The sequence below is a fragment of the Antrostomus carolinensis genome, unplaced genomic scaffold (assembly GCF_000700745.2).
Source record: "Antrostomus carolinensis isolate BGI_N321 unplaced genomic scaffold, ASM70074v2 scaffold6099, whole genome shotgun sequence".
Taxonomy (NCBI): domain Eukaryota; kingdom Metazoa; phylum Chordata; class Aves; order Caprimulgiformes; family Caprimulgidae; genus Antrostomus; species Antrostomus carolinensis.
In genome coordinates, this window is record NW_010339293.1 from 135,681 (window position 1) to 147,986 (window position 12,306).

Below are 12,306 nucleotides of genomic sequence, written 5' to 3' on the forward strand. Positions count from 1 at the left end.
TGCAGGAGCTGGGGAGCATCCATGTGATGGGAATGTGCTGTTCGGCAGGAAGACGCAGGGCAAATCCGAAAGCATTAACATTGATCCGAACATTGTTAGGCTGTTTGGTACACGGCTGGTTTTCCTTCCAGCTAAGAAACTTCATATGGTTGCTCATGTAAAATTAAGCTTAATGTGGCATTAAGATTCTACAAAATTATGCCTGGAGATGAGGAAACAAAGTCAACTCTAAGTAGCGACTAAGGCTGTATTGATTTTTACGCGTCCGTTTCTGTATCACTGCTACTAAGCTAGTGACACTGTGAAGGGCACAATTATTTATGTTCCATCAAATTAGTAAGTAATTCAAATCCCTGACAAAATCTCAAGCAAAAATTGCTTTCACTTCCACAGAAAGTCCTTCTGACAGTTAAATTGTTCACTTACCCCTGGAAGGGCACTGTAGGAATACAAGAACTTCACAGAAAAAAATGAAAAGCTATGCAAGAAAAATTAAAACCAGTTCACCACTCATCAGTACCATCCCTACATCTAACTGAGGGTCACTGGATCGGTCACGATTATGGGGACAGCCTAGCATGGGTGCCCTACACAGCATGGTGCAGGGTGGAGTCCCCATATAGGACCAGGCCTTCTAGCACCACCACCAGGCAAATGAAGAAATGAGGACAATTATGAGAGTTTGTGTGGGTGTGTCATTTCCTCTTTGAAAATAGAATGATTGCGAGGAAGAAGTGACTGTCCAGCACAACTCAGGAAGGATGCTCTGCCAATTAGAGGGAGAGGGATATGGAAAACCAAGGAAATTTTACTTAAATAGGCATGTTGAGATGAGGAACATGGGAGAAGCAAAGCTGAGGGGCTGGTGAGCTCTCCAGCCAGTAGAGGATATATGAACATATATCTAATGTATCTACTATGTCTAATTTAAAAGCAAGGTAGTTATCTCAATATTCATATGTATTCTTGATTTCTACATTATAAGCACGTGCAACTGTACTGTGATGACCACCTAAGAACAGGCATGGTTACAAAATGCAAAGAAACTTAAGGTTTCAATTTTGCCTCTCTCCAGCTCCTTTTGTTGGATCCCTACTTGATCCAACCATTCTATCCAAAAACCACAAGAGTTTTCCACTATATTTCAGCCAAAAAAGTCCATGTTGCCTTTGGGTCCCAGTCAAATGCAACCAAATGGAAGGCAGGAAGAAACTTTTCAGATAAATTCATAAAAATATGCTCATGTAAGATGCAAGTAGATCATGTAAGATCAACAAATGAAATGAGAGTTTCTGGAATAAAAGCTCACATCTTTACTATTATTCTCTGTAATAACATTAAAAGAGAGATTTGATATGCGAATTCTTCACTGAAGCATTCCTTCAATATTTAAGTTAAAGAGAACAATTTTTTTGAACAACTACTTCGTAGGAGGAAATTCCCTTACTCTAGCCACCAAAAGAACCTTAGAAAAGGCCTTTAATCAGGGCCTTTAAAACAGGAAGGAAAGCAAGATTTTCCTCTTTTTCTTCCTTAATGTTTTGAAAAGGAAACAAGCTATTGAAATATATCAAGTGATTTCCTTTACTTGAAACACTAGCAGCCTTCTGTGCATTGTGAGCAAAACAAAAATAAACGCCTTTTATCCACCCAGATTTTGCTGCGGGCAGGCGGCACCAAGATGGACTAACCATTAAGTGGTCAGGGAATCACAGCCTTGGGACCGTGTCATATCCTACCCAAACAATTATTTTTGGGAATAGAATAACGCTCTTAGGAGACACCAGTGTGATTATCCACTAGTGGCTGTTTCAGCTGCAGCAGCGAGGAGCAAGAGAGGGAGTAGGAAAAAAACAAACCAATGAGATGCCTAAAACACTGTTGCACTTGCAGGGGGTAGAGGGTCTTGAAATAGAAGGCAGGTAGAAAACAAAGCTAAAAAGAGATCCTGGTCCAATTAAATGGCAGCTTGACTTTCATGTGAAATTACACAGCCACTGAAAAATCCTTGCAGCCCAACTCGTCCTCACTTTATTCTTGCTAGTCTGTTACCGAGTGGGAGCTAGATAATAACATCTATTTTGATGGAAAACAACACAGTTTTTCAGCTCAGTGTGTTGTTTTTATTTCACAGCAGAATGCTGCAATTTATAAACAGCAAAACCTATGGAAAATTCTCTAAATGAAGGAATTTATGGTATGTTATCGTTTAACCCCTATTTTTCACTTTGGATTTATTGGTGTTCCCAGCTGCAATGTTAAATGACTCTGAAAGTACAGCAATTAATCCAAAATTCTATTTGTTTTAATCTAACACTGTCAACTAGTTTTAGGTTTGCAGTCAAGAGAAAAAAAATGTTTGTTAAGCTCTACAGCACTAGCTAATGTCTAAAGACAATCCTTGGAAAAGGTGCAAAGATGTTTTATCACAGCACTATAGATGGGACAGAGATTTATTATTGTACCTAGCACCATTCCAGCAGATGCCTTTTGAATTACAATGAGATTATTAAAACTTTACAAATCATTATATTAAAACCTGACAAGAGTACTTTGGGAACTGGAGCATCTTGATGTCACTGCTAATGATGCATTACCTGTGATAAGGTTTCAGGAAAATTCCTAAGTAAAAACCAGTTATAAAAGTATAAAATATATTAATATTTATTTCAGTACCTGCTATAAGTTCAAGGATAATAGGTTTATATGCATCAGAACAGCCGAATGATCATATTTATGTCATCATTAGAAAGATGTTCATCTGCTGCAAAGTTTAATTAATTTTCATAGATAGTTAATTTTCTGTTTCATTATCAGCTCCCTAAATTTGAAAGACAAATAATTTATAAACAAATAGAAACTTCAGAGAGGAGTATTTTTAGACCAAACAGAAGATAAATAGCAGGAGTGAAGCATCAACGCTGCCTTCGAAGTACTAATATGAATGATATATTGTAGTAGGTTTTGATTGATAACTTACGCATTCTAGAACACTGACTGAAAAGAAACAAATTGTTTACTGTTAACCCCAAACCATTTCCAGGTAACAAATTACTCTGATCTTTACCAATCAAATAATGTCTGCGATGCCCTTAAACATCAGTGAATGAGGAATGTGCAGGCTCACCTTGTCCTTCCAGGGGTGACCTGATCCCTTAAGGACAATATTCCTGCCCTTCTCCCCTTCCCAGCAAGAAAAAAGTTTAAGTAGCTACTTACCGTGATGTACGACACCCTTCAACCCATGGATAATGGGATCCAGTGCTGGATTGTCCCTCTGACTGACCTACATGCAAAGGATACAGGATTGGTTACATCTATTCTGGCATCGAGCAGAACAGTCTCAGTTTAATCTTTTAAAGAGGGAAAAAAAAATAAAAAAATGTTATCTAACAAGCTGCTTAGTTCTCACATTTACAATGGCTCTTCACCAAATGCCAAAGATACATGGCATAATAAAATAAAGTAAGGAAGGTTAAATCAAAAGAAAGCATCCTCTGAATTCATTAAAGCATTAGTTGTATTATCACCCCAGCAAAGTGTAAAAACAGATTATTTTTCTCCATCTAATTCTGCTTTCAAAGAGGAAAATCGCTGTGATAAACAAGTTATCTCAGACCAGTTCATCCCTTACTGATATGGGAATAAATCTGGTGCTGCCACTGAAATCTGTGAAGCTGGACCCCTTTCAGCTGTAATGGAGTTGGACCTTGGCATCTCTTTGCTATTTATATTTTTACATTTATTTAATTTAGTGGACAAGGGAGAGGGAAAAAGCTTTGTGAGAGGATCTAGAAGAAATCTCTGACTTTGACAATGCAACTGCATGTACTGACAGACCAAAAACCAGTATCCTGGAGTATTTCTTCTGTCACCCAGCAATCACCCATGTCCTCTGCAACAGTGAGACACAGCACAAGAGAGAGGAGGGGAAGGCAGCAGGAAGGATTAACCCTGTTGAGCTCCACAACTTCCAAACTAAACCCATCACTTCAGTCACTTACTTGTAACACAGCCAAGGAATTTACAACCAATAATGCAATTTTTTTTTTTTTAACCTTTTGTCTCTTCAGAGGTATTGAAGGAATAACTCACAATTTCTGTGAACATATTCCATTATTTAAGATACTTGTCAGTTTACTTTCGGGAAATAAATACTGGCATGTACTGTCCGTATCAGAAGCCTGAGCAGTGTTGATCATTTTTGGATGAACTGCTTCCAATGGGCAAACATGTGGAATGCAAAAGAGTTCCTCTGTACTTTGCTGCTTGCCCATCATCTCCATGTCATGAGGCAATGAGAGTTTAATCACTTTATGGCCATGTATTAACATATGAGGAAACGAGTGGTGACTAAAGAAGAAATCCCTGAGAGAGGACCTTGTGCCCAGCAGGGAACACACTGTTACGTCAAGTGCAGAACCAGCTCAGAGCACGCTCTTAAGAGGACATCATTGACCGCAGAACATTTAAAAAATGCTTTATTAGAAATAAAAAAATCACACATTTCAATGACCCGAGGAGAAAACTGGGATCCACTGCCTAAGTTGCACAAGCACGTTTCTTCTTGTCTTTCCTCCCAGTGACTAATTAGGACTCTTAGAAACCTCATTATCTTCTTAGCCAACTCCACTGAAAAAACCCACAACAAACCACCTTTATTTTTTTGTTTATTTGGCCTTTGAACTGCTCTGCTCTGTTCAGGACACATTTTCATGCTCCTGTCTAGAGACAAAATGGTTTGTTTTGGTTCAGTGTTTTAAATGGAAATTTAAGATCTTTTTCTCATCGCGGTACTCGAGAACTTGCAACGATCAGGTAGGGCAAGATATGCAATAAAATTATGAAAGTAGCAACAGCAGCTTTGAAATATATACAGCTTAGATGTTACTGGCAGTAATATTATTAGCCCTGAAGGCTGTAAGCTCTTTGAAGCATGAACTTTTATATGCCCAAAGGGGTGCTCTGTACACTTTGGATTCTGTATAAATAATAATCACAGTACACTGAACCCAGTGACCCACTTTGTAGGTTCTGTCTGGCTTCTGGCAAATCAACAGTAAGCACTAAAAATGCAGAGCTGTTGCAAGACACGTTCTTGCATCTTTTCCATTTATTCAGGTTTCTCCAAGCTATGGCCAGCACTAAAAAAAAAAAAAAAAAATTAAAAAAAGCTACGAGCAATTTTTTTACAAGATAGTAAAAAAAAAACTCGCACTGGACTTGAACAATGTTTTATTTATTGCTGCCTAACCATAAGTTGTAAAGAGTTTTATTTTGTTTCCTTTGTTTTTATTTCTGGTGAGAGCGGCAATCGGTTTGAAGAAGGCAAATAGATGGAAAGAATCCTAAAGGTTAAAACTCTTCCTTTTGGGATTTTCTGTCAAAGTAGATTAGCTCTTAACCTCAGCTTTGGCAGCGCCCCTTTAATCTGCTGAGGTGGTATGCCTATGCAGATCCAGCCACGCAATCTTTTTGATAGCATATTCTGCAAATGTGCTGTGTTCTTCAATAGCATGAACAGTCACGTTATTTCTTCGGGGGCTGGAAAGCAAATGTTCCATACATCTGCAATCGTGTTTTCTCTGAGGGTATGGGGAGTGTGATCTCATGTTTCTTTAAAAATCACATGCAAACAAGTACCACTTGCAGAGATGTCAGTTCAGACCTGTATGCAATACAGTCTTATTTTCCTTCCAGATGCTTCTCTCCTTTTTTTCTTATACTCACATGCCCCACACCCAAGTACAACTGTTTCAGGATCTTGGTAAGACCATTAGAAAAGTGCCCATAAGTTTTCTCATTTTGTGGAATGGTTCAGGCTTTTGAGCAAAACTTTCCTTACACCTGTTTTTTCTTCAAGTTCTTAGGGGGGGGTGGGGTGGGGAAATCACCTTGAATTTCCCCTCTATTTTTTTTGCACTTCTCTGTGTACTTTTTCTGCCTGTGTTCACAGAGAAAAGGAGGTTTCTGAAACCCAAAATGTCAAGTTCTATCCCCATTGCTGTACGCCTCTGCTTTAACTGGCCTGGAGCTACCATGCTGGTTGAGATCAGAGATTCACCCATACAAGAATCTTGTCTCTAACAACAGCTGATACTTAAAGGAAGGGCAAAAAAGGAAAAGGAAAAAAAGGACAAAAATCTCTAGAATAAGAAGTGTCCTTCTGACCTCCTTCATGATTCCAAGTCATGAAGCATGAGCTTATATCTTTCCACAAACTGTTTTTATCTTTCCCCGTTATATAATCTGTGTTACAGCAGTGTATTTTTTATTATCTTATGAATATATCCTGAAGGAAAACAGCAATGAATTCTTCAGATTGACTTTACGTGACACATTTCTCATGATGCCTTGGCTGCAGAGTTAGAGAAAGACCATATATCTGTAACTGGGTCTCAGTACTTAGGCTTCACCCAACACACGCCTGCCAAAGCTGAGCAAAGCTTTTCTTTTCCTGTGAGAGAAGAGCAATGAGTTTCCCCCTCCTCCTTCAAGAGGCTAACACAGAAGAAACATCACGAATGAAAATTTCTCAAGCACAGGAATTTCACGCACAAACACAAACTTGCTATGCTGCTGGTCATGAGCGCTCTGCACAACAAGTATTAATGGGACAGATGGAAAACCATCCTGAAATTGCCCTAAAATACCCATAGTACCACTACTACAAATGTTGTTTCCTGAACAAGATGCTTTTCCTTGACTGACTAACACTCTATAGGTCTGCAGTAAACAGGATAAATAATGCTTGCGTGCATCACTTATAATTGAAAAATGCCTGTTATCCTCTTCAGCAGAGATAAACAGGTAACTAGCACGCTAAGCACAAGGGAAAAATAAACACAGAGATAACTTTAAGCAGTTTCCTGTGCTGACAGACCTCTCACCACAGGGTAAATATGAGATGAACATGACATGAAGAAGTAAAATCTCTTTGTTTATCATACCCTTTGGGTGACTTCGATACCTGGTACACATGCCATTCCGAGTAGAATGAATGGCTTGATGTTAATGCAATGAACAAAACAAAGCATTTGCAATTCAGGAAAAGGTAATGCTCAAGTGACCCCATTCTGCAGTCATAAAAGAGAGATGTTCTTCAAGTGAAGTCATGGTGGAAATCATTACCCTAGACAGGCTACATTTACTTACAGCTCCTGCATCTAATGTGAGGACTGAGAAATGATTCATTTCTCAGCGAACAAGGTTGATCAGTCATGAACTCTATTGACAACAGCGTTAACACCTTTCAGCAGCACAACCTGTTGTCCCTTTGCTTGATAGTGCTGTTCCTAGAGCCTTACCTCAGAGCTGACAGGGTAGGAGGCAGGCCAGGGAGCTAAGCATCTTTGCAGGATAATGTTACTAATACTCCAAAGAGGAACGTTCCAGTGAAGGAGTAGAGCAGAGGTGTGATGAGAGGATAGACATCACCACAGCCAGGCTCATCATATTAGTACAGGCAGCAAGCCACAGCATGTTAAAATAGACTTTACTAGGCAAGGTACTACTCTATAGAAAGTCCCCGTGTTATAGCAGTTATAGCAAAGATGTCCTAGTGAGTTAAAATATCCCAACCAGTCCTCATTCTCTATCCTTCATTGTACATTAAGTAGCTGAAGCTCTCTGCTCATCTGATTATTTTATAGTATAAACCCAGAACCTCCTGAACAATCTGATTTTACAAAAATCAGCAGAGTAGTAACATGTTAAAATTTATACCACATGCTATATAATTTCAACCATATGCTCAAGTCATATAAATAAACCGTGACCTGTCTTTCTGCTGGAATTAGTTCTATAAAGCAGGAAAAAAAAAAAAAAAAGTCTTAGGAAAAAATTTGGATCTTACAATGACTTTTTAAGGAAAAATAACAAATAAAAACAGAAATACAGGGGAATCCCCAAATAAACACTGAGGCAGTTAGAAAGGCCACGCAGCAACATCAGATTTTACCCCTGAGATGCCTGCCCACAGGGGCCATACTCCCCCCATTTCCCATTGCTCTGGGCAGCCTCTCTGAAAGGCAGCTTATCCTCCCACCAACCAACATGAGAAGGGCTAGGGGAAGCACCACAAAGCTCACTAATGACCCCTGGAACCAGACATCTTGTGAAAAGTAGGTGACTATTAATAGCTTGAACAGCTCAGAAGTAAGGAATACACTTTCCTTTAAAATACATGTTTAAATAGATGTATTGGATTGAAGAAAAGGGTGGGGGGAAAAAAGAACAGAAGAAAAACCACTTATTTGCAGCAATATGAAATACAAATTTTACTCTCATTTCTACCCTAAAAAAAATTATCTGGCATTTAGACTTATTAAACTGTCATAAATTTGCAGCAACTGCTTTCAAGCTCATTAAACGGGCTCACAGGCAGTATTGCAAAGCATCTCAAAACGAAGGAGAATGCCAGAGCCGGCTATATCGAAAAGCAAAATGACATGCATTTTGTGCAAGTCAGAGGAAAATGAATGGCAACAATTTTGTGATACAGTACCTGAGCCTTTCCCCTCCGAATAGTGATATAATTTACTTTTCTCTCCTACTGCAACATTTGGCCCTTGACTTGGAAACTAAATCTTCAATCTATCAAGCCTTACCCATCTGCTAAGTAAAATGGCCAAGACAATCTGCATGCCTTGAATTCGATATAGCCAGCTGCTCCCAGAGTGCTGTGGCATTAACATCCAGAGACCATCCTCTCGAGCTGTAAAGGACAGTGTCTGCCAAGGATGAATGACTACATACTTAACCGTGGCAGCTGAAGCCAGTGACAATGGCTGACACAGAGAGATGCCAATGTGTCAAATTCTACTTTCAATTACAACGGTGAAAGTCAGGGATAATATTCCCCCAACTGCACGCCTTCAGCTCCCATTCAGCTTGCGGTTAAGATCTACAGCTCACCAGCCAAATACTCAAGTCTCCAAACACTGTACAAACAACGAAGAAGAAAAAAGAAAATTATTATAAATTAACTAGGTTGCAGAGATTAAATTGTCTTGTAGGGTTTCAAGACAATCAACATGGTTAAACAATTTATTCTCTTATCAGCAAAGTAGTGTTGGACAGATGCCAGTCCTCAGTCTCTATGGGAAAGGACACGATTTTCACTGTTTTAGAATAGAAATGAGAAGAATCCCATTAATGTGAACATTATGCCTACAATATATATTTTAGCATCACAGCAACAGCATTTCAAATAACCTAAGATAATCAAAGTCAAAAGAAACATACTTTTCTCAGCAAAGGGAAGCATATTGCTTGTGAAACTCTTCAAATTCATGTCTTTAGGGCCAAATTATTTTAGAGCTAGCTTACAGCTTGGGTTGGTCTTACTCCTAAACCTTTTGAGTGATGATGCTTTAATCGTGCATTGATCTGTAACACTGAGAAAGGATACACATCCTGGCTTTGTGGTATGCACCCTTTTGCTCTGCACAAAGTCTATTGTCTCACCCCTCTCTTCTCCCTTGTTTGAAGTCCACATTATAAAAGTTGGTTGTGGATAAATAACTCCTTTCTTAAACATTTCTGAATAAAAGGAAGTGAACGATTTCAGCCAGATCTGGAATGTGGATGAAGAGATATGAAAAGTTTACACGTGCTTTGCTTTGAAATACAGTAGGAAATATGTATTTGTACCTTTTCAGGAGAACTGATGGGTGAGAGGGGGTACTCATCAGAACCACTGCACACTGAGCTGTCTGTGAAGGGAAGAAAATACCTACAGAGCTCCTGACACAATGATAAGCTAGATTTGGCACTCTAAGTTTTTTACCTTCATGAGCACTAAATGATCCAGGAATGATATATTCCTGCTCCTCCACAGATGATATTTTCTTCCATCTCCCCCATATATATGTGCTATAATTGCACATCTCCCATACAAGTCGATGCAAGAGGACAAATCTGGCCAAGAGCCTGCAGCTTGACAGAGGTGAGCTAGGAGACAGAAAGCATTTGCTATGTAATGAACAGACTGCACAAGGTAAGTATCCTGCAGGATATATTCGTAAGGGAATACAAGAAATGGAAACAGCCCCCCTAATACTTCAAGTTGTTGTTCATGTGTAAAATCAGAGAGAATAACAGGTAACCAGGCAAGAATGTGACACTGAACCTTATCCTGGCACACACACTATTTCACATAGATACTACCATGACCTTTGATTTTTAAAAAAATGTGCATTAGAGCTGAGTTCGCCTTTGCCTATGGCAACTCATTTCAGGTTCAGTGATTTGAAGGCAAATTCTGTTGAGTTAAACCTGAGTTTTGGCCTTCAGGTGTTAATAATTCTGCTATGAATGAAAATATACTGAAGTCATAGAGGTACATACACCAGTGGAAGGGATGTTCCTAGATGCCTCATTCACTATGTTGTTTGAAAAGAAGGAAAAAAAAAAAGTTAATGAGTCTTCCAATGATTATTTTAAATAGAGTAATGGGTGTGCATTGATCCTTCTAGCTAATTCCACTTTGAATAATACATCATTCTGACTGAAAGCTTGCTAGTGATGTATTAACTTCATATTTCATCACAGCTTTGGAGGGTATCCACAGTGAGATATTAACTAGCAGTGGCAAAGAAGAAGTGACACTTTTTCCTCTTTAAAAAAAAAAAAAAAAAAAAAAAAAAAAGTCCAAAGTGGTTTTAAAAGCTATTGAACTGACTTCAGGGTCAAATGTTCTGGCTGCCCCTCATCTTTGGTTGACTGCAGTGCAGCTGCTTGCAACCACAGCTCCTCTCAGCTTTAGCTCACCTCTTTCTTTGCTTCATACCGGCTGCCCCTGGACCTGAGTTAGTTACAGATATCCTGGGACAAAGATGTGACAAACCAGGTCACAGATCAGCAAGTCCCACTTTTGCTATGTCCAGTAGGGATGCTTGAAAATATAAGAAACACAAATGATCAATCTTACAGCAAAGTTTGGCTGAAATATCAATGTCACAAAGAGAGCAAAGGGGCAGCACAGGCTACCCCAGAAGAACATACAACAGAATTCTGGTGCATGCAAGGCACGCAAGGCAACATGCTCCTTATAACAGACTGTCTCAAAAAAAGCAAGAGCATGAAACTCAAAGGTAGAGTTAAATACTGCTGAATAACTCAGCTAAGAGTCCGCTGTGTTTGTGCACACTGAGTTTCTTTGTTAGCGGATAGGAACATGGATCTTGTATTGTACACATGCTGCCAGCTGACTGATCAGCTCACCAGGCTGAGGAAGACTGTGCAGCCTCCCCTCTGCAGCACTACCTCCATATTCACTATCACAAGATTTGCAACCACCAGGATGGTAAGAAACAGCCAAACAACGTATTTTTCTTTCTTTTTGTTAGCTACTTGTTTGCCCAAACTTTGACCCACTCCATTGATAAGGCAGGCATTAATTTCCCCAAAGTATCCTTGCACTTTGAAAACACAATGCAGCTAGTTTACTGCAAGTGAATAGCACATTCAATTAACAAATTATTGAAAGATCTTTCATAAGCATATATTTGAGGAAAAACAAAAGCTATCTGCAGCTCAAAAGCACAATCTGACTGGTAGCAATAGAGTATCTGAGGTACAAAGCTCTGTAAAAGACAAAATGTAATTGCAACAGAGAGGAGAGACAGCTTCAGTGGCAGATCCTGAAAGCTGGGAAAGCTTGATTGATAGACTGTACCATCTGCAGCTGCGCAAAAAAAAAAGCTAGAGTAGCTGCAAGTTTATTTAAAGCAATTTTGGTGCGCTGAGCCTACTTGTTCTCCTTTGAGAAAATAATATGATTTCTTCATAGAGCATGTAGTCTACTTATTTAAGCAGCAGTGTGCAAGATCTCTCAATCCTACCAGTAGTTCAGCTGGAAAAATGACACACCAGGGGGTAACATTTTATCAGGATGGAGGCTATTTTATAAAAACTGCCATCAGTTATAAACTGTTCTCACTATCAGAGTTTAAAAAAAAAAAAAAAAGAAAAGGAAAAAAAAAAAAAGAGTTAGGTCTCTTTTAGAGTTTCCACAATCTGCCCAATTTATGGAGTGTTTAGGTAAAAATAACCATTTTGACCTAAGTAGGGAGGAGGAAAATGAAATGGTGTAATGAAAAAAATATACCGAGCACTACAGCCAGATCATCCCACAGCACCCACTCTTTGATATACAGCTTCACACATTTGGAGAGGCTAAACTCAAAACTGTGAAACCAAGAGTGGAAGTTAGCTTTCATTTCCTTCTGCTTCTGGCTTGAATTTGGTACAAACGTGTGCAACTGAGAAAAAAAAATGTTCAGCTTTTTCTTTTTTTTTTCT

At 39.0% G+C, this 12,306-nt stretch overlaps 1 protein-coding gene across 1 annotated transcript in view; it reads right to left on the bottom strand.

Annotated features, from left to right (window-relative positions):
• LOC104531017 (protein tyrosine phosphatase receptor type G) overlaps positions 1 to 12,306 on the bottom strand; it is a 197,527-nt gene that overhangs the window by 111,643 nt on the left and 73,578 nt on the right. Inside the window, exon 5 of the mRNA XM_029086950.1 lies at positions 3,220 to 3,286. Within this exon, the coding sequence (XP_028942783.1) occupies positions 3,220 to 3,286 (67 nt within the window). The remainder of the gene's footprint in view (positions 1 to 3,219; positions 3,287 to 12,306) is intronic.